The following is a 26,126-nucleotide window of genomic DNA, read 5'->3' as shown; positions in this document are numbered from 1 at the left end:
GAGAAACTAAAGGAGAGAGGGTATCAACGCATGGGAGGCAGATTGTCAATTCCATTGTTGGATGATATCGGTCTTCAGGTACAACAAGAGCGTCAATTCTAGATACCGTGACTTCAGACGGGTCTGAAACAAACACAAGATCTAGTTGTCTATTTAATGAATTCCGTATAAAGCTTACTTGCTGTAACGATAGTTCTAGAAGACCACCAACAAAATCATGGGCGGATAGAGGTACAGCGACTAGTGAGTCAGTAGGAGGAGACCAAGAAATATCAGGGAGATTAAAGTCACCCAAAACAATCAAAAGGTCTCTGTTAGAAAGAAGGGATAGAACAGATTTAATCGCAGGCAGGTGGTGCTCATAAATAATTAAATCAGAGCCAGGTGGAATATAGGAACATGTAACAAATATTGAGAATGATTGAAAGGAAACTTTCGCACTAACAAATTCAATTTCATTAGGAGTATCAGAGTGAATTCTCTCGGATGTTAGGCTAGTGCTAACGGCAATCAGCACACCGCCTCCCCTACGTGAGGAGCGATCGGTCCTATAGGCATTAAAATTGTTTGACAGAACTTCATTGTCAGATATCTCTGGTTTCAGCCAAGTTTCCGTAAAAGCCAAAATATCAGCAGTAAATGCAGAGGAGTCAGCATAAAGCTTGGGTAGCTTCATATTTAGTCCCCTAACATTTTGATAAGCCAAAAATAAACTTTTTAGTTTTTTGGCGCAGTGGAAGGTCTGTTATTTGTTCTCGGTTTATTGGGAACAAATTCTTTTATTACTAAATCATCATTAAGCCAAAAGCTTTCAGAAAGTAGTACCTTAAACACATCTAAATTGTTCCACTGAAATATTCTCGGATGGAAATTTTTCACGAATAAATTCCAAAACATCCTCAGATGTGGTATCTGGGGTGAATCTCGAAACAAATAATTGTTTTCTATGTGGAACAACTGATAATGTCTTACGTTCCCCAGCAGCAGATTGCACCTCACTAAGCTGAGAGCCAGAAACGGTAACTTCTGTACCTATAGGTACGGTCGGCACCGTAGCCGGCACTGAAGTTTTTTTTACCACCCGACTTCGAGAAGCAGTGACTTCACCTAAAACAGCAGTATCCATAGGCGCAGTAGGTTCACTTACCACAGTGTCAACAGAGACTGCTGCAGCCACCAAGTTCGGATTTGGGGTGGATACCGTGACCGTATTAACTGCCGCTAAGCTGGTTTTTTTACGTTTAGGCGACTCAGTTAGTAATTATACCCGTTACTCGTAGAGTAAAAGGGTATACTAGATTCGTCGGAAAGTATGTAACAGGCAGAAGGAAGCGTTTCCGACCGATCAGGATCACTAGCCGAGTCGATCTAGCCATGTCCGTCTGTCCGTATGTCCGGATGAACGCTGAGATCTCGGAAACTATGGGAGCTAGGCTATTGAGATTTGGCGTGCAGATTCCTGAGCTTCCTACGCAGCGCAAGTTTGTTTCAGTAGACTGCCACGCCCACTCTAACGCCCACAAACCGCCCAAAACTGTGGCTCCTACAGTTTTGATGCTAGATAGAAAATTTTAACTGAAATGTAATGTTCTCATCAATACCTATCGATTGACCCAAAAAAAAGTTTGCCACGCCCACTTTAACGCCCACAAACCGCAAAACCCTGTGACGCCCACAATTTTCATGCTAGATAAAAAATTTTAACTGAAATGTATTGGTCTCGTCAATACCTTTCGATTGATCCAAAAAAAATTTTGCCACCCCCACTCTAACGCCCATAACGGTTAAATCTGTATACCGCCGGTAGGTGGCGCATTTTAATCTCGCTTTGCTGCTTGCATATCTCCATTTAGCTGAGTAACGGGTATCTGATAGTCGAGGTACTCGACTATAGCGTTCTCCCTTGTTTTTGATTACGGTCACCGGGTTGAGTAGCGCTACTCTCAATGATTTCAATATATTATTGCCCATCATTTTAAAATTATCAATTGAAACATGTTCAAAGATATTTTCCCATGGTGCCACTTTGAGTTGGCTGACTTTGTGAATACCGGCCTGCTTTTCAAGCCTTTGAAAGAATTGACCTAAGTCAACGGTTCCATTAGTATACAAATCGCTAACATCATAACTTGCTGTAATTTTCTTTCCGTGCTTAAATAAACACATTTTATTATTTACATGCAAGGTCACTACTTTAAGTACTTCATATTTGTTTATGACTTCATATACGTTGGGCTTTGAAGCTTTTTCTATAGGTTGCTTATGCAATTCTATTTGATCTGTTCCTGCGCAGGATTTCTGTCTACTTTGGTTTCTGGTAGGGACTTTCAGAATTTTATTACTTGTTTGTATATTTGTTAGGTCTGTGATTGATATTCTGGAGAGCGCATCGGCTACATAGTTGTTGTCGGGTCACGCAGCCGCAGCAGCCAACTAACTTCTTAATTCGATCTCTTATATTAATGGCATCGCGAAAGGTAGCTCTCTTTATCTAGCTCTCTCGTCTTTTGTGTACTTGCATTTTTCGGCCCAGCTTTCGGCTGGCTGTCCCTTTGTAAATCAGTACGAATTCTGATCTCGACATAAAACGCATTCTCGTTTCGCCTGCTGTACTCTCTCTCGCTAATAAATTGTTAACAAGCCTAAAGCAACCTGAAATTCGTATTTTAATTTAGCAACAACTAATAAAAAAGCTTATTAGTTCAACATTGGTGACCCCGACGGGATTTGTGCATAAATAATACTAAGTGCAAATCATATAAGTCTATTTATTGACTTTTTTCATTCTTGTTTCTGCGGTGCATTGGCGTAGCAACAATCATAAGGCCTTAAATGCAGTGAGCGCTATAAATAAATAGCAGTTGGTGATTGCGGAAACTTACACATAAGGCGCAAAATCAGCTATACATAGAAGCGTACATAGCCAAGTAACGGGCTGTTATTCCCTCGTTTGCTTTGCGCTCATCTTCCCGCTGGAGCCGAATTTCGGGCATTTCGTCTGCTGTTGTTGTTGTAGCCATGCCTACGGGAGCTTTTGGAGATGTTACCGCTGATGCAAACAGGGCAATATTTTTAAAGCGCAAGGCAACGGCTTTATTTAATAGAGTGGAGCGCTTAGTGGATTCCCTATCAAGTGCGGCGTTAACTTCATGCGACGAATCCGGTCTTCATGTGAGGTTAGAGTTGATTGATGAGCTTCAAGAGTCATTTAAAAAGGTGCTCGGTGAGCTCGAAGAGTTGGATTTAGAGGAAATTGAAAGTGATTTAAGTGAGAAATTTGATGACATTCTCGTAACTCTGAAGTCATCGGTTCGATCCGAAATTTCAAAGCGCACCTCACAGCTTCTTTCGCATTCAACTTTTGCTGACGGCATCACTCCGGGAGTTTTCGGCCCCCAGCAGCGTCAGCCTCGACATAGGGCAGCATTGCTGCCCCCACTGGAGCTTCCAAAATTCGCTGGAGGTTATGCAAATTGGTCTGACTTTTATTCTATGTTTACCACGATCATAGATAGTCATCCCGACCTCACCAACGTAGAAAAGCTGCAGCATCTACGATCATGCCTGGGGGACCCAGCGTTGGAAACTATTCGCTCATTGGAAATTTCGGATGGCAACTACGCAATTGCTTTAGATTTGCTGAAAAATAGATTTGATAATCGACGTTTGGTTTTTCAGGCACACATTATTGAGATCCTGGGACTAAAGGCGGTGCAGAGTGGTTTCGTCTCGACACTTCGGGATCTGTCCGATAAATTCAATGCTCATATTCGTGCTCTCAAGGGACTGGGCACGACAGAACAAATCGCAGGATGCATCATCGTCCAAGTTCTGTTCCAAAGGTTGGATCCGACAAGTCAGGCAAAGTGGGAAGAGCGTTTAGAGGACCCTGCCTTCGTCAATTTAATTCCTACGTGGGAGTCAATGGCATCATTTCTGGAGCAGCGATGCAGGACGTTGGAGACTATGGATTTCGCCATGGCAAACTATACGCCGGGCAATCAGGTGGGAAGTAACAGAATACCCAATGCGCGTAGATCAGCATTTGTTGCCTCGAACGCTAACCCCTGGATTTGTATATTCTGTAATGATACAGGGCATTCCATTTCTTATTGTCAGAATTTTAAAATCCTGTCTCCTGCGAATAGGCTTCAAGAAGCGAAGCGGCTCGGTCTTTGCATAAATTGTCTTAAGGTTGGTCATCAAGTTCGGCAATGCAACTCTAGTAGTTGTCGTTCATGCGGATCTAAGCACCACACCCTGCTTCACCTGGAAAACTCACCTTCTTTTCCTTCACAAGAAGGAGCACAGCTTCAAGAAGCACTTCCTTCTGCTTCACCCTCTGCACTGCCTTCCACTTCGACTGCTCTTATTGCACAGGAATTTAGTAATGATATTGTGCTCTTAGCAACGGCTAGCATTTTAGTAAAAAACCGTTCTGGGGTTTTCGTTCCCTGTCGAGCTCTACTCGATTCGGGCTCCCAACTGCATCTAATAACGTCCCGATTCGCAAATCAGCTTCAAGTAAAGAAAGTAAAATCCTCAGCATCTGTAACTGGAGTTGGAGATTCCAGTTTTGTGACGGACGGTCACTCGGTCAATATTACGATTCAGTCCCGAACTTCCGAATACTCGGCCAACATTACCGCGGTGATTGCTCCGAACATAACAGAGCGACAGCCTAGCTTCAACGTCGACATTGGCAGCTGGAACATACCCAAAAATATACAGTTAGCTGACCCAAGGTTTTATGCTCCCCAGCGGGTGGATCTTTTAATCGGAGCCAGCCTCTTTTTCGAGATGTTGTGCGTTGGCCAAATCAAGCTCCCACCTGGATTACCCCTAATTCAAAAGACGCGTCTGGGTTGGGTTGTTTCTGGAGGCTATAGCCTTTCCAATGGATCGGTTTTAATGTCGTCTCAAGATGAACTTCTCGCTAGTAGAGAGAATAGTTTCGATCGGTTAGATGATCTTCGACGATTTTGGGAAGTGGAAAGCTGCGCCGAGCCAATTATACGCGCTACTAAGGAAGAATTGGACTGTGAAGCACATTTCTTAAGACACGTCAATCGTTTGCCAGCTGGTGATTATTCTGTTCGGCTGCCTGCCAAGTTTAATCTAGATCTTTTGGGAGAGTCCTACCAGCAAGCTTATCGAAGATTATTGTCCCTAGAGAAAGTTGAATCGTCAGCCATCTTTGAAGGCTCAATATGCAGCATTCATAAAAGAATATCTCGATCTAGGACATATGTCATCAGTTTCTGCCGCTGACATCGGGTTGTGCCGATATTTCTTGTCTCATCATTGCGTCATAAAGAAAGATAGCTCCACTACAAAGCTTCGCGTAGTTTTTGATGGATCGGCGGCCAGTTCCTCAGGCTATTCTCTCAACGATGTTCTTATGGCAGGCCCTGTTATTCAGCCTAAGCTGTTCCAGATTCTTCTACGGTTTCGTTCACACCCAGTAGCAATCACAGGAGACATTTGCAAAATGTACCGTTGTGTTAGGGTTCAGCCTGAGGACAGCCATTTGCAATGCATTTTGTGGAGGGACTCCCCCCAGGATCAATTGCGGGTGTTTAAGCTAGACACCGTTACTTATGGCACGAAGCCAGCATCATTTCTGGCTGTGCGAGCTATGCATCAGTTGGCAGCAGACGAGCATACAGCGTTTCCGCTTGGGGCTGAGGTCATTCGTCGCGATTTTTATGTGGATGATTTGATATCTGGAGCCAAGTCCAAGGAAGAGGCAGTCATCATTATGGATCAGGCATCAAAACTTCTAGCCAAGGGAAAATTTAAGCTTAGAAAGTGGTGCTCCAATGTGTCGGCTGTTTTGGATGGAGTTGTTGTTCTGTTGCTGTTGCTTCGTCTTGTCCAGCGCTCACATTTATGGGATGACATCAAATCATTGCAGTCAAAGGGAATGGTGCACTCCTCCAGCTCGCTCGCATCTCTTTCGCCATTCATTGACCAATTTGGGCTTCTTAGAGTGGATGGCCGGCTGAAGAATTCTTCTCTGGATTTTAATGGGCGTCATCCAATTATATTACCACGGAGTCATTCGGTCACTATTGCCATTATTACTCACTTTCATGAACGCAATCTGCACACTGGGCCACGGGCATTACTTGGCATAATTCGATCCCAACATTGGCCTATTGGGGGGAGAAAGACGGTAATGAAGGCGGTAAACAAATGCATTAGATGCTTTCGAATGAAGCCTCGAGTAGTGGAGCATATAATGGCGGATCTTCCAAAGGAACGACTTGATGGATCTCATGCATTCGAAGTCACTGGCATTGACTTTTGCGGGCCATTTCTCTACAAGTCAGAGGTGCGAAGCAAGCCTCCAGTAAAATGCTACGTTTGTGTCTTCATTTGCTTCGCCACGAAGGCTATTCATCTGGAGTTGGTCAAGGATCTCTCTACGGTATCGTTTCTACATGGCCTCAAACGATTTATATGCACTAGAAGAAGGCCGCGGCAGATTTGGTCTGATAATGCAACCAACTTTGTTGGACCTCGCAATGAGCTGCTCGAACTAAGGCGTCTTTTCCTCAGCAGTGATCATCAGAGAGCTACATTGGACTTTTGCCTAGCTGAGGCTATTGATTGGTGTTTCATTCCTCCTAGGTCGCCTCACTTTGGCGGTCCTTGGGAAGCGGCTGTAAAGATCGCTAAGCATCATTTCTACCGCGCTGTTGGCACTGCTGTTTTAGCCTTTGAGGAGTTGCGGAACCTGGTGTGTCACATTTCGGCGGTTGTTAATTCTCGACCATTAGTCTCGATTTCAGAAAACCCAGCTGATCTGGATGTATTAACCCCAGCACATTTTTTGAATGGTGGTCCGCCTTCTTCTTTCGTCGAGCCGGATGTGACCAGTCTTAACTTCAATCGCTTGGATGGATGGCAACGCGTGGCTTACTTGCAGCAGATCTTTTGGTACCGATGGAAGGAAGAATACCTAACACTGCTACAACAGCGCTCCAAGTGGCGCACCCCAAAACCTGGCCTGGTTGTCGATGACTTAGTTCTGGTTAAGGACGAAAACTTGCCTCCCATGAAGTGGCCCCTCGCCAGAGTGATCGAGCTTCTCTTCGGTGGAGATGGGGTTGCTCGAGTTGCCGTTCTGACAGCATCAGGAGTGACAAAGCGAGCAGTAAACAAGCTGTGTCTGCTACCCCTTAAGGACAATGTTGAAGCCCAGGCTTCCAACGGGGGGAGTATGTCGGGTCACGCAGCCGCAGCAGCCAACTAACTTCTTAATTCGATCTCTTATATTAATGGCATCGCGAAAGGTAGCTCTCTTTATCTAGCTCTCTCGTCTTTTGTGTACTTGCATTTTTCGGCCCAGCTTTCGGCTGGCTGTCCCTTTGTAAATCAGTACGAATTCTGATCTCGACATAAAACGCATTCTCGTTTCGCCTGCTGTACTCTCTCTCGCTAATAAATTGTTAACAAGCCTAAAGCAACCTGAAATTCGTATTTTAATTTAGCAACAACTAATAAAAAAGCTTATTAGTTCAACAGTTGTCTTTACCCTTTAGATACTCCACCGTAAAATTATATTCCTCTAATTCAAGTCTCATTCGTGTTAGTTTGGAACTTGGATTTACCATTGAAAATAAGTATGTCAGTGCTCTATGGTCTGTTTTGACAGTGAAGTGTCTACCATAAATATATGGTCTGAAGTGTGTTATTGCCCCATGAATGGCTGCTAATTCTTGTTCTGTGGTGCTCTTGTTGCTTTCACCTTTCGTAAAGGATCTTGATGCGTATGCCACTGGAAGCTCTAGTCTATTTTTGTTTTGAGTTAGGACTGCTCCACAAGCGTATTTGCATCTGTAATTAGGCAAAATTCTTTGCTAAAATCTGGGTATTGCAACAGAGTGGGATTTTTTAATGCTGATTTAAGATGTTCGAAGGCGTTTTGACATTGTGTTGTCCATTCGAATTTTACATCTTTCTTACATAATCTTGTTATGTGACGGGAGTATTCAGCAAAATTCTTTATAAAACGTCGGTAATAATTGCAAAATGCAACTAATCTTCTAGCGCTGTCCGCATCATGTGGGACTGGATAATTTTGAATGACGTCGTATTTTTTGTCGTCGGGCAAGATTCCTTTATCTGTACATTTATGTCCTAAGAAAGTGACTTCATGCATGAAAAACTAACATTTTTCAGGATGTAACTTCAAGTTGTGTTTCCTACATTTCTCGAAAACAGCATTCCTACATTTCTCGAAAACAGCAGTTAAGTTCTTGAGCATGTGTTTTTCGGAACAACCTATGACTATTAAGTCATCCATATAAAGAAATGCTTGCGAAGGTTCTAATCCAGAGAAAGCTATAGTCATCATTCTTTGAAAAGAGTTTGGCGCTATTTTTAAACCGAATGGTAATCGCGTGAAGCGGTACAAACCATTGTTTGTTGAAAAAGATGTTATATCCCGTGAACTTTTTTCCAGTTCAATTTGATGAAAACCTGACATTAAGTCAAGGCATGAGAAATATTTTGCTCTACCTAGTTGATCTAAAGTATCATCGATTCTAGGGAGTGGAAATTTATAAGACAAGAGTTTTTTATTAATTTGACGATAGTCAATTACTAATCGCCATTTTTTATTTTCCGAGTTTGGAAGTGACTTTTTTGGTACTAACAAAAGTGGGCTATTATAAGGTGATACAGAGGGTTCCACTATTTCATCACTGATGAGTTTTTGGACTTGTTTTTGAATTTCGTCTTGTTGACTATGAGGATTTCTATAATTTTTTATATATACGGGTTCATCATCAATTAATCTCAGCTTTTGTTTATAAAAATTATTGGTAGTGATCGATTCGGTTTCTAGTCCGAACACATCACTATACTGGGTGCATAATGCTGTAAGTTGTTTATTGAATTGAGGCGGGAAGTTTTTTGCAAGTTGGGATAATACAATTTTTTGTCTGTCTTCTAAGTCCGTTTTTACTATGTCGTAGTTTGAAAGTGGTTCATGATGAATGTTTTTGATATAGACTACTTGATCTGTGTTTGTAGTATTTAGTAATCTTATAAATGCATTTTGGACTGTTGCTACGGTATTTGCGATATAGATACCATGCTGAATTTCATGATTCGAAATTAATACACTGTCTTCTTCTGAATTTATTTTGATTTTTCGGACGACTTGGGATCTTGCTGGCAGAATTATGGAGTTGTTGCCAGAACTGTATGCTATTGGAACATAAATTGGATATTTAAGGTTATTTATTATTACTATTATTATTGTTATTATTATTATTATTATTAATATTATAAGCCAGTCTTCAGACGGCTTGAAGTCTATTTGACAGTTGTATCTTTTGATAAAATCGATTCCTAGTATTCCATCACATGGAATAGCGAATTGCATATTTACGATATGGAAATCATGTTGAATTATGTACTTAGAAGTTTGAATTTCAATAGAAGTTAAGCCTTTTGATTTTGTAACTTCCTGACTTATACTTTGTATGTTTATGATGTGATTATCTTGAATGTTTTGAAAATTATCAGAATTTTCCTTCAATAAGGATATTTCCGCACCTGTGTCTAGTAAGAGAACTAATTCTTTTCCTGTTGCTACGTTCGTAAAAGTGACAAATGTATTTTGACTGAGATTTAAAGTGTGAATTTTGATGTTGTTTACTGTCGTGTATCTAAAGGTGGTTGGGAGTTTCCCAATTTGTTTGTGCCACTCTAACATTGTTATTGTGGTTGTTGTTGTTTCCCCCACGGCTGTTTCCGCCGCTGGTGTTTCCACCACGGTTGTTGTTTCTGTAATAATTGTTATTTTGGTTATTTCTGTTATAACCATTGTTTTGATTATATCCGTTATTCTGATAATATCTGGTATTGTTATAATTACCTCGATTATTACCTCGTCCGCGATTTCCACCGCGTTGCGGGTAATTTTTGTAATATAGAACAGTGTTTGGCTGTCCGGTTGCTTCTGTGCAACTGTTTACAAATTTGGATATGGCTTCATTCATTGTATTGAAGGTACCGGCTTGCATGATAGTTTGTACCTTATCTATTTGGCAATTTTTAGTCATTGCTTTCACTGTATGCCGAGTGGAACAACGTCTGGCTAACTCTAGGGATAAGCCATCTGTTATAAATGCACCTTCTAAGGATTTCGTCATCTGCTCAACCTCTTGTGTGTACTGGTTGGCAGTTTTATTGTAGGCTCATCAGTTTTGCTGACAATACTTCTACAGTTTCGCCTTTGACGTTGTTTTTAATCTGGAAATGACTTCAGCTATTGTTGTTTCATCTCCGATTAGATTTCTGGCGACACCTTTTAGCTTTGTTTTTATAATTGAAACTGCTAATTGTTCGTGTTCGCCTTTTATTGATTCTACTATTTCTAATTTACCATCGAAAACTGGTATAAGCTTGGATGCTGTGTTAATGAAATCAATATTAGATTGTGCCATTGTGATATTGTTTCTTATTTTATTTCCTATTATGGAATTATCATCAGAATCTGTAGAATTATCTAGATCTGACATTAAAACAGCTGGAACAGTAAGATTATTTAAACATTGTTCTTCTATTTTAGGATTTGTTTCTGTAAGGTCTTCTGATTCTATTTGGTCACTGTCAGTTTGTTTTGTTGATTCCGATTCATCACCAGTTTCAACTGCTAGGGAAGTGTTAAGTATGGTTGGTACCGATATGTTCAACTTAAACTTTTGTTTAATTGATATTAAATTAGATCTTAGTCTGATCAAAAATTTTGAAACTTGGGACCAATGATCTTGATTTAATTTTTCCCTTTGGCCATATATTAGTATTCGTGCTTCATTAAAGCATTTTACTAGAATTTCCACATGTTTTTTAATGGTGTTTTTTAGAATTGGCCTGTTTTGAGTAAGTGACTTATATGATTTGTCAAAGTCAACTTTTATGTTATTTAGCTGCTTATATACTTCATTCCATTCCATTATATTGTGGAGATGAATTATTTCTTGAAGACCATCATTACTATTGTTCTACCTAGTATTGGGTGTTCGTCTACTACTGATTTAACCTGTACCCCTGGGATGGTTGATAGGACAATTGCCTTTTGGGTGCTTGTGCAATGAATTAGTGGAGAGGCATCTAAATTAAATGTTTCAATATAACAGTTTTCTAACTCGTAAATGCTTACTGAAGTTGGTGCAACTAATTGCAGAATTCTTTCTCTAAAATAGATGTCCCTATCATATGTGTTTGCAATTGCTTTTAGCGTAGCCATTTTTAATTAATTTGTTTTTATTTATTTATTTGTATTTTATTCCATTTTCTTTAATTTTTTTTAAAATTTCAATACAACAATATTTTTATAATAATGTTGTTTGTGCCAAAATGTTTAAATTTTGTCCAGATCATTTGCCTGGCTCATATATTTTTTATTAAGACATTTATTGTGCAATTTATAAAGTTTATAGAAACAGTTTGCGCACATTATTACAACAATTATTATAAGCAATGTATGAAATAATTCTAAGTCTATGGGGTTTGATTCTACCTTATTAATAACATTTGCAGTGGAATCCACTGTTTTTGTATCTATTAAACCCATCTTTGGGGTTGGTATTCTTAAAATATATCTTGGTCTGTCAAATTCTTTGGATTTTTGAACCAATTCGTAAATGTTGTTAATGTTATTCATAAACAACTAGTTTAATATTATTAATTTTGAATTTACTTTTTGTTTTTGATTAATTATTATCATATTTTACATAAAATTTCCTGTCTATTTTGTGTATGGTTTTCAGGCCATACTCTAATCGGGCAACTTTTATGTCGCTCAATTTTTACAATTGTTTTAATAAAATAAATGAAAAAATATGCATCGCAGTGCAATTAAAAAAATTTTTGCAACGCAGTGCAAAGATAAAAAAATTATGCGCTCTTGGTAGCGCTGTCGGTTCACACTTCCTTGGTACCGGTGCTGGCTGCACAGGTGTACTTCATGGTGGGGCACCGGTGCTGGCTACACAGGTGTACTCGCAGAACGGGGAGCACAGTGGTCCCTCGCAGTCATCTGGGCACGTCTTCTTTAGTTTTGGGATGGCAACTTTTTCTGGAGGTGGCAATGTGTTTTTATTTTTGCAAATATTTTGGATTACACGGTAGGTGGATGTGGCTGTAGCTGTGGTCTGATGTTTACGTTCTGATAGCAAATTTTTTAGGTATTCAACTTCGGCATGTATTTTTACCGAGTCGTTCCACTGTATTGCTTTGCCGCTGTTGAGCAGCTTCAGTAGATGAGCCTTTCTGGCTTTTAATCTTTTGACCACGCCACTTCTTTTGGCACACATCACACTCTACTCACTGCGTTTCTTCTCTTGTTCTTGTTGTTGTTGCCGTTTTTGCTGTTGTTGCCTTTGTTGTTGCTGTTGTCTTTGTTACTGTTGATTGCTGCTGTCGCCTTGGTTGCTGTCTTCTTATTTTTCGAAGTCCCGATCCATGTTCAGATCCAGGTCCAGATCCTTTAGGACCAAAGTCACGGTCGCCATGTTGTGTGAAACTCCTTGTGTTGGAAATGTTAATAATCCTTGTCCATTTATTGAGAACACATCTTTTGGGTAGTTTTATTATATTCTTTATTTATTTGGTTTGCATGGTAGTAGCAGTGTTGTGACGATTCGCACCCGATCGTCAAAGTTGAGCAGAAGTCTACTCTGGGGGTCTTTCACACACTTTGTAATAAAAACTCAGAAATATGTTGAACTTCACCAGTTGTATTCATTTGTATACTTTCAATCTTTGACTTATTGCTAACTTTGATTTACAAATTAGGAAATATAAAAGCTCGGTTATAAACGCGACCAGCTTCTCCTTATGTCTTCTTCGTAGTGTAGTGCTGCTAACACTAGCAGCAGAAATCTAACATTTGCTGTTAAAACTGCTGTTGTCCACTGCTTCTCAGAGTCGCCAGAAAACAGCTGTCCAGCTTCTCCTAATCGACAGAAACACCCGTTCATGCCGCCCCCAATACTGGACCCAGTATTCAAAGCCTTAGACCATGCTTAACTCTGAAAAGATTGAAGTGTGTTATGGAGTGAATGCGGGTATATTCAAAGGTGCATGGGTTGTGTACTTGGGATAGACTCTTCAGTAAATCTTGGCAAGGGCAAACGACAAATCTTTGACACAGACCTCTTGTAAATACCCGTTGAGGTCTTAATTGTAGCTACTCGAACGAGCCCATCGGCCCCAGGATGTAAGTCGATGATTCGCCCTAATTTCCAGTCAGAAGGACCAGTTCGATCATCCTTGATTATGATCATGTCGTTACGCTGAAGATTGTCAGTTTCGTGGAGCCACTTGGGGCGCGCCTGCAGATGAGATAGCCAATCTGCACTCCATTTTCTCCAAAAGAGGCGAAACATCCTTTGACCATTCAGGAACTCTGTGTTTAATGAAGAATCCTTAAGACTCGGCTCAGGGAGTGACATCATCGAATCCCCGATTAAAAAATGTGCAGGGGTGAGAGCTTGCAAATCATCTAAGTCAGACGTTAAGGGGCATAATGGCCGAGAGTTTAAGCACGCTTCTATCTGGACAAGAATGGTAGACAGCTGCTCGTACGTCATTCGAATCCCATTAAACGATCGATAAAGATGGGTTTTTACAGCTTTTACGTTGGATTCCCAGAGTCCTCCAAAGTTTGGACTATGTGGAGGATTGAAATGCCACTGAATGTTTCGACGAGTAAGTTCAGGAACTACTGTCTCTTCAATTCCTTTATAGAATTCATTGGTCCACAGCTTTAGAGACTTGTCGGATGAGATAAAGTTGGTTCCACAGTTGCTGTATAGATGTTGACAAAAACCCCTACGTCCGATAAAGCGCTGCAGCGCCCACAGAAAATGCTGTGCCGACATTCCCGTGACTGCTTCCAAATGAATCGCTTTGCTCGCTAAGCAAATGAAAACTGCAATGTATGCTTTATAGCAAGTGTGACCTCTGAATCTGGATGACTTTATCTCAATCGCACCAGTGTAATCAACTCCAGTTGCTTCGAACGCCCGTTTGGGCGGATTGACACGGTGCGCTGGTAAATCTCCCATCAGTTGGCTTGATGGTGACGGCCGGTGTTTGAAACAGGTTACGCACTGTCGCAGAATCCTTTTTACTGCCTGTTTACCGTTGACGATCCAGAAAACTTGATGAATTGTAGATAAAGATAGTTGCACACCGCCATGTAAGGTGTTGTGATGAGCGTTCCTTATAACCAAAATCGTCAGGTGGTGGGCCTTTGGAAGGATTATTGGTGTGCGTTGAGACATGGAGAGCTGCAAAGCATTCTTAAGTCTGCCTTTAACTCTCATGAGGCCCTCATCGTCGAGAAACGGTGATAGCTGGCTGAGTTTGTTGTGTTTGGATAGAAATTTGTTGGATCGTAGTCTTGATAATTCTTCCGAACAGACTTCTTGTTGAACCATCCGCACCAGTGCGAACAAAGCCTGTTGAAATTCAGATACCTGAATAGGGCCGGTGAGTCTATCCGCTTTTTTGTGACGAGTATTATAAATGAATCGTTTGACGTATGCTGTAACGAATAAGAGTTTATTATAGGAGGAATATGATTCGATAAATGGTTGCACTTCTATACAAATGTGGGCTCCGATGTGCTTTAAGGATTGCTCTCCTGAAATAAGTTCTGATTTTGGGGACTGAACTGGATTGACTAGCCAATGCTCCTCTGAAAGATGCAGCCAATGTGGTCCGTTCCACCAAAGCGTGTGGTGTTTCAGCTGGGAAGGGGTGAGTCCGCGTGTAGCACAATCTGCTGGGTTTTCTTGCGTAAGAACATGTCTCCACTGCGATGGCGAGCTTGCCTCCAGGATTGCTCCAATTCTATTCGACACAAATGTCTTCCAACGCCTAGGGTCACCGCTGATCCAATACAGCACTATCATTGCATACGACCAGTAGTGAACGGATATGGTGTGATGTGATGCTTGAATTTGATTGACAATCCAATCGGCTAATTGTGTACACAGCAGGGCTCCGGATAACTCAACTCTCGGAATTGTTAGCGGCTTACAGGTGTGACTCGACTGCGGACGGCTACTAAGTTAACCTGCACGGAACCATCCTTACAACTAGCTCGAAGATAAGCACATGCTGCATACGCCATGGATGATCCGTCACAAAACATGTGTAGTTGCAACGTCGAGACATGCCTTAAATCGAAGCCTAACCACCGAGTGATGTGTATCTCTTCAACGTCGGGGAGGTCTTGAATGAGCTGTCGCCATTGCTCGGCGAGTTGATCTGGCAATGGGTCGTCCCAATCTAATGATGCGGGGGGCTCATCCTTGCGCTCGATACGAAAACTCCAAACTTCCTTCAACAGAATCTTCGCAGCGATGATCACTGGTGCCAGGTATCCCAACGGATCGAATAAGCGTGCTACTGTGAATAGTATAGAACGTTTGGTGAATATAGGATTGAGAGAAAACTTAAGATTAAAACCAAAACCATCTTTGTTTGGATGCCAATACAACCCTAAAGTTTTAATGGAGTCCTTATTGTCTATCTCAAAAATGCTGCTGTTAGAGAGATCTGTAGTTGGGATGCTTTCTAAGATATCTGGATGGTTGGATGCCCACTTCTTGAGCTCCATGCCTGCTGATTGCAGAGCTGCGATGACATCATTGCGAATTTTTAGAGCTCCGTCGATGGTCTCGTGTCCTGTTTGAACATCGTCCACATAGATTTCTTTTTTAAGGACATGCTCGGCCAGAGGATAGCGTTCGCGCTCGTCGGACGCAAGCTGATGTATGACTCGAATTGCAGTGAATGGTGCCGAGGCAGTACCAAACGTTACTGTAGTCAAAAAATATTCCTTGATGAATCCCTTTTCATCGCGCCAGAAAATTTGCTGATACTGGGCATCTTCTTCATGCATATCTATGCAGCGATACATTTTCGTTATATCGGCCACGAAGACATACCGATGGAGACGCCAGTTGAGTATAACTCCTCCAAGTTCGTTTTGTAGGGCGGGACCCGTGCATAAAATATCATTCAAAGACCTCCCGTTCGACGTTTTGCACGAAGCGTCGTATACGACGCGCATCTTTGTAGTTAAACTGTCGTCTTTGATCACAGCATGATGTGGAACGGTGCACGCAAAGATTGAGAGTTGCCTTTGAGCGTTGATCCTAGTGTGTTCTTCCTCACTACCTTTTACCCCTTTTATCTGCTTTAGATCAAAGTACTCTTGAATAGTGCTGGCATACTGTTGACTGAAATCTGGCCGATGATTAAGTTTCCTTTCCAGGGCGTGGAAACGGTTTAATGCGATTTGTCTTGACCGGCCGATCACCTGTGTGGGGTCAAACAACGTTTTTAAGGGCAAACGAACTAGATATTTCCCATTCGGCTGACGGACATGAGTTTGTTGAAAATGGTCTTCACACCATTTTTCCTCTGCGTTGAGTTGTCTTGTTGTGGAGACCTGATCCAATTCGAAAAACCTCTGTACCATGTTGTTTAGGTTTGCCAAATTACAACGGATGGAGATTGATGTCGTCGGGGCTGCTTCAGCTGGTCCAAAAAATATCCAGCCCAGCTGTGTGTTTTGTGCAATTGGTTCCGCAACCGTCCCTTTGCGTATGTCCGGAAGCATTAATTGCGGGATAATGTCGACACCGATAAGTAGGTCAATGCGACCCGACTTGATGAAATTAGGATCTGCAAAGGATAACCCTTGGAGATGTTTACAGGACTTAATGTTTATATTTTGTTTTGGTAAATGACCTGTTAGTGACCGAAGGATGAAGGCTGAGGATACGTAGGCATTAAAATCCGATCCTGAACATGAGATTATGGTGAAGTCGGTGCTGTGCCTGCACTGATTATGCGACGTATTACCAATTCCCGTGATCTCAGCTCGAACAGGATGCCGTTTGAGTCTAAGCGCTTGAACGATGTTTTCCGTGATGAGGGTGCCTTCCGAGCCATGGTCGATGAGAGCTCGAACTAAAGCTGACTGCCCAGTGGAGTTGTTTACGATCCGAACCAGTGCAGTAGCAAGAAGGGTCGTTGAGTTCAGATGGGAGGCAACTGCGCTGAAGAGTTGCGTTGATGGTGCATTTTGTACAGCGGCTGCGCTCCGACCAGAGTCTGAAGCATGCTGTCGGGATACTTCAGGAGTCAATGAAGAACTTTGTTGAGCATTCGGGAAATGTAAGAAAGTGTGGTGCCGTTGACCACATTGCGAGCAGTTTCGGTTGCTGCTGCATTGACTGAGAGAATGGGAAGCACTAAGGCAATTGATGCATGCCTTCGAGCGGTCGACTATAACCTTTCGCGCGAAACAATCCTTGGCAAGGAAGTCCGGGCACCGTCTTAGAACGTGATTCTGTTGGCAGAGCGAGCACCTGATGGATCCAGACTCAAGAGTACTGTGGAAGCTGTGTCCCCTAACAGTGGAGTTTCCCGATGGTCTGGTTGTCTGGCGATGGTTGGTCGATTGTATAGATGATCTAACTGGAACGGCTGGTTTCCTACTCTCGATTAGGTCGATGCTGACCAATCGATTGTGAAGAAACACCTCCAGCTTTGTGAAGGTGGGGATTTCCACGTTGTTGCCCAGGGAATGTTCCCAGGCCTGTGTTGTGCTGATAGGCAGCTTTGTGAGTAAGTGATGTACCAACCAATGATCACAGGAATCAATGGCAATGTGTAGTCGTCGGAATTCACTAATACATACATTTGCCAAGTTTAACAAATTCCTAAGGTCCACCGCGATCTCCTTGGACAGTGGCTCGATTCCGTACAGTGCATTCATATTGTACATGAACTGCAGTCGAGGGTTATTGTATCGTTTTACCACAAGGTTCCATGCCACTGAATAGTTGGTTTCTGTTAATGCCATATGGTTTATATCCTGGTCACGTCCGTGCGGTAGTGCTTGCTTCAAGAAATGAAATTTTTGAATGTTTGAAAGAGATTGATTTTCATGTATTAGCTGCGTAAAGCTGTCATAAAAAGATGGCCAATCTGCAAAATTTCCTGAAAAGTGGGGTACGGGCAATTTGGGCAGCTGAATTGTGGAAACAGGAATGGGCACAAGGGTGTTGTTTATGGATTGATCACCTGACTGGAAACTTGGTTTCGTATTCATCGGCGAAAGAACAATAAATGTGGCTGTATGCTTGCTCAAAATTGTCTTCAACAGCATCCGCAAAATCTGGATGCGATCGTGGACATTGCTGTAAAATGAGCGCTTGATGATTTGTGTAAAATTGTTTTGAAAGCTCGTTGAGCTTGTTGAGGCGAAACTCATAGTAGGATTTAGTTTTCTTTATTTGACCGTCCTTTGAAGCATTTTTAATTAGTTGGGTCAACCTGGAAGATAAGTCCATCTGCATTGCGTACATGTCTGCAAAAGGCTCGACCACAGCCAAAGGTGCCGAGCTCTGTTGTGCCAAATCACTACGATTACTTTCATTTTTACCCATTTTAATGTTTTCCTATTGCACTCTGCTTTGAAAAACCACGCATAAATACTCTCACAAACACACTCACCTGTTTCAGTCGTTCCGCTCGTGTTGCGATCAAGCTTTGAAGGAAGGGGACGGCAAACTTCACGAGACTAGTGTGTCGCATGAGATGGCAATAGGCATGGGTTGAATCCGCTATTCTCCTCGACTTCTTGTTTCCTCCGTTACTAGAGGCTCCGTTATGGCGATGTACGTGGCAAAGGTTGCGTAACTTTGCTGGTTTAAATTAATAATAGATTTGCAAACAAGTAAGCACAAAGATTGAAGTATGTTTACAAATATTGGAAGCTGATGAAGTTATGAGTGTATGTTCCCCTCATGGGCCACCAAAATGTTGTGACGATTCGCACCCGATCGTCAAAGTTGAGCAGAAGTCTACTCTGGGGGTCTTTCACACACTTTGTAATAAGAACTCAGAAATTTGTTGAACTTCACCAGTTGTATTCATTTGTATACTTTCACTCTTTGACTTAATTGCTAACTTTTGACTTACAAATTAGGAAATATAAAAGTTCGGTTATAAACGCGACCAGCTTCTCCTTATGTCTTCTTCGTAGTGTAGTGCTGCTAACATTAGCAGCAGAAATCTTACATTCGCTGTTAAAACTGCTGTTGTCCACTGCATCTCAGAGTCGCCAGAAAACAGCTGTCCAGCTTCTCCTAATCGACAGAAACACCCGTTCAAGCAGCGTTAATACCGCTTCCAACGTCAAGTTGTTTCTGATTTTACAATTTGCCTTAGGATCTAAGTAAGCCTAATTCTCGTAGCTGCGCTGCTTACAGTTGGGCGGCAGAGAGATGGCTATGTATATCTTATGTATATAAAGTGTATTTAATTATGCTCTCTTTGGCTGGAGGGATGAGGTTGTAAGGTCGTGGCATACGCAGACGACGTCGCCATCACCTTTAATGGAAAATATCCACAAACACTTTGCGATCTTTTGTCCGTTAAACTTAAAATACTATCGGAATGGACGATAGAGAACGGACTCGGGGTAAATCCCTCGAAAACAGAACTTGTTCTATTTACAAATAGGTACAAAATTCCACAACTTAACCCACCCACTTTAAACAACTGTAATCTCTCTTTTAGCGAACACGCCAGGTACTTGGGGTTAGTACTAGATAAGCGCCTCAAATGGGGCTTAAACAACCAAGAGAGAACCAAACAAGGGAGAACGCTATAGTCGAGTACCTCGACTATCAGATACCCGTTACTCAGCTAAATGGAGATATGCAAGCAGCAAATGCGCCACCTACCGGCGGTATACAGCGTTATGGGCGTTAGAGTGGGCGTGGCAAATTTTATTTTGGATCAATCGATAGGTATTGACGAGACCAATACATTTCAGTTAAAATTTTTTATCTAGCATGAAAATTGTGGGCGTCACAGGGTTTTGCGGTTTGTGGGCGTTAAAGTGGGCATGGCAAACTTTTTTTTGGGTCAATCGATAGGTATTGATGAGAACATTACATTTCAGTTAAAATTTTCTATCTAGCATCAAAACTGTAGGAGCCACAGTTTTGGGCGGTTTGTGGGCGTGGCAGTCTACTGAAACAAACTTGCGCTGCGTAGGAAGCTCAGGAATCTGCACGCCAAATCTCAATAGCCTAGCTCCCATAGTTTCCGAGATCTCAGCGTTCATCCGGACAGACGGACAGACGGACATGGCTAGATCGACTCGGCTAGTGATCCTGATCAAGAATATATATACTTTATGGGGTCGGAAACGCTTCCTTCTGCCTGTTACATACTTTCCGACGAATCTAGTATACCCTTTTACTCTACGAGTAACGGGTATAAAAAGCGACCATTGCACTTTACTCCTGTAAAAAAGCAATCGGGCTAAGATGGGGCATGTCCCCAAGAATAGTTAACTGGATATACACAGCGGTAGTCAAGCCAATCCTACTGTACGGAGTGGCTCTGTAGTGGACCGCCTTGCACAAACAATGCATACTGACTCTTCTAAACAAAGTACATCGAATGGCGGCTTTGTATATTAGTGGAGCCCTTCGAACCACCCCGAATGGAGCGCTGAATGTGATCTTGGAACTCCCTAGCCTGGACTTAGCAGGCATGGAAAGAGCCAAAGGGCAGCTATTCGACTGAGGGACACAGGGCAGTGGAAAGCCCAATTTTATGGCCATGCTAAAATTCTCCAGCATGATAAATCGATTCCGAAGATCACGTATCTATGCATAATCCATTGAATATAGTCACATACCCTTTGATGCCCTGATTCCTGATAGAGAGGAATGGGAACAGGGCCGACCGGGCACGACGGACGCAATATGTTTCTATACAGATGGCTCCAAATTAGAAGGACACGTCGGCGGAGGTGTATACTTCGAACAATTCGATATCAGGAAGTCATTCAGGCTCCCGGACCACTGTAGCGTCTTTCAGGTGGAGGTCCACGCTATAAAAGAAGCACTAACCTGTTTAAGGAACCTTAACCTCCAGAGAGGACACTTAAACATATATAGTGACAGCCAAGCGGCTATTAAGTCGATCTACTCGACAAACACCTACTCCCGTACAATAGCAGACTGTCGCAGATCTCTCCACGAGATGGCAAATCAGTTTACTATCAGCCTAATGTGGGTTCCGGGTCACCGGGACATCGTAGGCAACTGCATAGCGGACGAATTAGCCAGGCAGGGCACCACCAAGCTTCTCCTCCCAGGAGAGGAAAATGTCGATATGCCCATGGCTACTTGCAAGCTAAATATAAAAAACTACTTCAACACACTAGCCAACACCCATTGCAAAACGCACCACAGTGTCGCATCTCTCACCAGACATGGCCTGTGATAAACAACAAAAAAACCTCGGAGTTACTCAAACTCAGCCGCACAGAGTGTGGCGTGTTGATTCGAGCTCTTACAGGCCACTGGCTTGTTGGCGCACATGCCGGCAGGCTAAAAGCCCCGCAAAATTATTTCTGCAGAAGCTGTAGGGATGAGGAGAAGTGGAAACGGTAGAACACCTTCTCTGCTTCTGCCCAGCCCTATGCAGACTCAGACTGAAACACTTAGGAAGCCCCTTCATCGACGATCTTACCGAAATATCGGAGATTAACCTCAAAAGCATAAGTGCCTTTTTTAAATCTTCCGGGTGGAAGACATGCTGATCAGCTTAACACAAGCTGAAACTACTGGAAACGGGACCCTAGAGAAGGAAAAAAACGAGATCATGCGGTATCACAATGGACCCATTGAGGTCTAAGTGTGTCGGACTATAGTCCGACAGCCGCCCTAACCTAACCTAACCTAACCTCAATATTCTAATAAAGCCGCTACAAAGCCTTGGGATAGTTTTCGTCGGTTATTGGAAACGCCTTGATCGCGTCTAACTTTTCTTGATTGGACATGGTTACCCCACGAGCGATAATTTCTGTGAACGGGCTGATGAAATTTTTGTCCTCTGCTAATTTTCCGTCGAACGTTGGCAACTTCGATGACGACAAAGCAATCGAACTGGATTGGGGCAGCGAAAACGGTGAGTGTGTTGGTCTGGTGCTGTTGAGTTCCTCACCCAGCTGATCCTTGATGGCTACTTTGCTCTCGACATAACTGTCCTCCAGTTCTCCGCGACCGCTGTCGTTGGGATCCAATGTCTAATCTCAGATTGGACTGCCATTGCTTGCGTGAAGTAATACTCCAGAACTCCTAGCTGTGTCTTCGCCAGCGCTTGTTGTTACAATTTTTTTTTATATTTCTTTTAATGTCGGTCCATTGGCGTTTACATTTCTTAATAGTTGTGTAAGGATGCTTTCTCGGCCGGGATACAGATCTCAGTCGGATCCAGAGTCCTTTACAAGAAAATTTGTAAATCACCGAAACGCCGGACTAGAGCGTTCCACTCCTCAGGGGGGAACGGGTAACTTTGAGGGGAGTCTTCACCAGAGGTCCTTATTTACGTCGAAGAAAAGCAGATGACGTTGGTTATGCAGAGTCCGATTCCTGGGCTGCGACCTAACGGGCTAGCCGGAGTCTGGACCTTCGGGCGAGGCCGAGCCGGGAGATTTCTTAGCGGGTGTAAGTCTTGGGTTTCGCGTCGGAGGTGACAAATCCACCGGGCTGGACCTTCGGGCGAGGCCAAGCCGGGAGGTTACTTTACGGGCGTAAGTCTTGGGTTTCGCGTCGGAGGCGAAAAATCCACCGGGCTGGACCTTCGGGCGAAACCGAGCCGGGAGATTACTTGGCGGGTGTAAGTCTGCACGAGGGACGGAGCCGCACGCGAGCCCCAGGATGGCGAAGGAGCTAGGATTGTGGATAAGGCGGGAAGGGCGTCCGCGCGCAAATCCCAAAACTACGGAGGCGGCGGGATTGTGGATACGGCGGGAAGGGTGTCCACGCACGAATCCCAAAACTATGGAGGAGACGGGAACACTAGGCTTGTGGATACGGCGGGAGGGGTGTCCACGCACGAACCCCACAACTACGGAGGAGACAGGAAGACTAGGCTTGCGGATAAGGCGGGAAGGGTGTCCACGCGCAAATCCCAAATACTACGGAGGTGGTGGGAAAGCTAGGATTGCGGATACGGCGGGAAGGGTGTCCACGCACGAATCCCAAAACTACGCGGGAGGCGGGAAAACTAGGATTGCGGATACGGCGGGAAGGGTGTCCACGCGCGAATCCCACAACTACGCAGACGACAGGAAGACTAGGCTTTTGGATAAGGCGGGAAGGGTGTCCACGCGCAAATCCCAAATACTACGGAGGTGGTGGGAAAGCTAGGATTGCGGATACGGCGGGAAGGGTGGGCACGCACGAATCCCAAAACTACGGGGGAGGCGGAAAAAAAAGGATTGCGGATACGGCGGGAAGGGTGTCCACGCGCGAATCCCACAACTACGGAAACGACAGGAAGACTAGGATTGCAGATACGGCGGGAAGGGTGTCCACGCACGAATCCCAAAACTACAGGGGAGGCACGAAAACTACTGGAGCGGACGGGAAGGAGGTCCACATCCAGGTCCGAAGCAGCGGTGTGAACGGGGTAAAGTTAGGTAAGCTTTGGTACCTAACTACGAGAAGGAAACACACGATCGGGAGATGCAATTAGATATTCTTCACCGTTTATTCATTTTTGTCCTCACTCGGGTCCGCTTCACCGTCTTCAGCACATGAGAAACTCACCGTACTAACCTTAGCTGACTTGCTTATATATAGATGTGTGCCTTGTAATCGCCCGCGTGGCCACTCTGCAGAACTTGATCGCCTCCACTCGGCTATTTCGAGGAGCACGCGTGACTTTTGAACCCTCGCTAAGCCGTGTCCGAATCACACGTCTTTTTCGTTCCGCGATCCCGAGAGAAGAGAGCCGCCACGATCGCCGCGTGACCCTCCCTCATTTTCCGGCCTTTTCCTCTATTCGGGATTTCTAGTATTTTCCTACTTCTGGTATTTTAGCTCCTTCGCTTTTCTAGTATTCAACATGTCTTGATGAACTATCGGTTGGCGTTGCCGCCCAGGGTTCTGAACTTAGCTATGACTTATTTATTCTTAATTAAACTTAACATTTATTATAATTCACTGTATTTCTCTTAAAGCTATAATAACGAAAGTAATTCACTGTATTTCTCTTAAAGCTATAATAACGAAAGTATTACTTATTGTGGCGCACGCGCCTTCTAGGCGGGTTCGTCACAGTTGACATCGTAGATATTACTTAAAGCAATGATAAACTGCGATCAATTTGCGAAGTGCGGGGAGGAGCAATCCTGGTGCGAAATGTGTGTGAATGCGATCAATGTAGAAGCCAACTGAAGTTTCAGCAGAGCGAGCTGAAGATTTGCAACAGCGGCTACGAAAGGCGAGCAGCAAAAATGAAGTTTAAAACCAGGGACGACCACAGGCGAGCAGCAAAGGAATGGGCTAACTGCGCAGATGAGTCGGATGCTCGTTGAAAAGCTGATTGCGTTCGCAGCCTCAGCGTGACGACGAAACCAAGATATGAGAAATATGAGAACCAAGATTTGAGAAAATGAGCGTATACAGCGGCCGTAAATTTTCAAGACGATAAATTAGGAATTGTTCAATTGTTTAGAGCTTTTAAATTTGCAAACACATCCTCTCATTGGGCGCCAAAATGACCGATGAATTATTGAGCGTCTTCTATAATTATTACTTTTATAAATCAGAGTACGGGGGTGCAGGAAATTTTAAGTAAAAAAGGTCAAACAACCGAAACTCAAGACCGAGACGACCTTTCTCTTTTAAAGATGATATGCTACTGCATTTATTTCCCAACGCTCGTTAGGCCGATCCGAGCGGAGAGTTATTAGAGGGCTTACAGCTGTACATGTGCTGACATTAGGGTTGTTCGTAACCAAGGTTACACGGCTCGGTTTAGCAAGGTTGCGCAGCACGGATTAGAGGGCTTACAGCTGTAAGTAAGTAAACATTAGGGTTATACAGGATTTTGTCAATAATCTGATTCAGCAACAGTACGGCTGACAAAGGCTGCCACAGTACAAAAAAATTGACCAAATATTATAAAGGGTAGCTCATTCTCGACTAGAGCTCGAAGAAGTTGAAATATTTGCACGTAGAAAAAAGCCGTCGGGTTGCAATTTGAAGTTTACAAAATGGCAAATAAAATAAGCAGGGGGAAAATTGGATAAAGGCAAGACGATTGAAGCAGTTATAGGTACTAATTAGCAGTTTACTCAGCTCTCGATTTCCTAAAAGCGATCACGGTGACTCTATTTCGTATACTGGGCTTTACATAAACTTACCAAAAGTTTACAATGTACCATATTTTAACATAACCGAATGCTGTACCTGTGTAGAGAAATCTATTCTTTCGATCTGTACACATAGTCAGCACACAGTCTCCCGTCTTATGAACAGCAAGAAACTCCGTCATGTACCCTCCTCGTTGATGATGAGAATACACTTGAATATAACCAGTATCAAGTGAGATAAAGACACTTCCTAGGCGGACAAGTATTTTGATATCAATATAATAAAAATTTCTTTAACCTTACCGTGCTTCAAAGTTTGAGGTCGCGTCTGTAGGAATAACACCGCCTGAACAGAGATAGGAATATTGGCCCCATAGTCTATGTTGTCGTCTGGTCTATTAATAACAGTGGAACGACCGGCTCGTCCCATTTGGAAGCCGTGCATACCTGTATGAGTCGGCCTCGATGCTAGGCGCTTACTTCTTCTAATAAACTTTTCTTCCTCGGCCGTTAGTTTCAACTCAATAAAACGAGTCGGGTCCATGACGCTATAACGCCGATAAGGCTGACCGGTCTCTAACTTCCAAAAAATAATTTCTCCAGAATATGTTGCAGTAACGACTCCCTCGCCGAGCTTGACGTCAGCGCATGTTATGTCATCCGTGTGAAACTTTGGCCATTTTTTCGGGTCCCCATATTCCCGACCCACTACATCGTTAAATTCTGTCACTTGCCTGTCCCAGCCCATAGCCAGTATGCTGAAAAGCAAAAAACAAATCACTTATTTATTTAAAGATTGAAGTCTTCACCAAAATATATAGTCACGGTGGGGGACAAAAACTTCACTGAAGTAAATCAAGAAAAAAGTTGAGCGTCTTGACTA

At 43.1% G+C, this 26,126-nt stretch overlaps 1 protein-coding gene across 2 annotated transcripts in view; it reads right to left on the bottom strand.

The window, feature by feature from the left end:
* Positions 1-26,126, bottom strand: part of WDY (WD repeat-containing protein WDY) — a 411,740-nt gene that overhangs the window by 79,280 nt on the left and 306,334 nt on the right. For both annotated transcript variants that reach the window (XM_070998876.1, XM_070998875.1), the window contains 2 exons: positions 25,547-26,001; positions 25,295-25,493 (listed from right to left, as the gene is read on the bottom strand). In XM_070998876.1, the coding sequence (XP_070854977.1) occupies positions 25,295-25,493; positions 25,547-26,001 (654 nt within the window). The remainder of the gene's footprint in view (positions 1-25,294; positions 25,494-25,546; positions 26,002-26,126) is intronic.

This window comes from Drosophila suzukii, unplaced genomic scaffold (assembly GCF_043229965.1).
Source record: "Drosophila suzukii unplaced genomic scaffold, CBGP_Dsuzu_IsoJpt1.0 scf_11, whole genome shotgun sequence".
Taxonomy (NCBI): Eukaryota; Metazoa; Arthropoda; class Insecta; order Diptera; family Drosophilidae; genus Drosophila; species Drosophila suzukii.
Note: the sequence above shows the minus strand (reverse complement) of the source record. Positions and strands in the feature narration are given on the sequence as shown.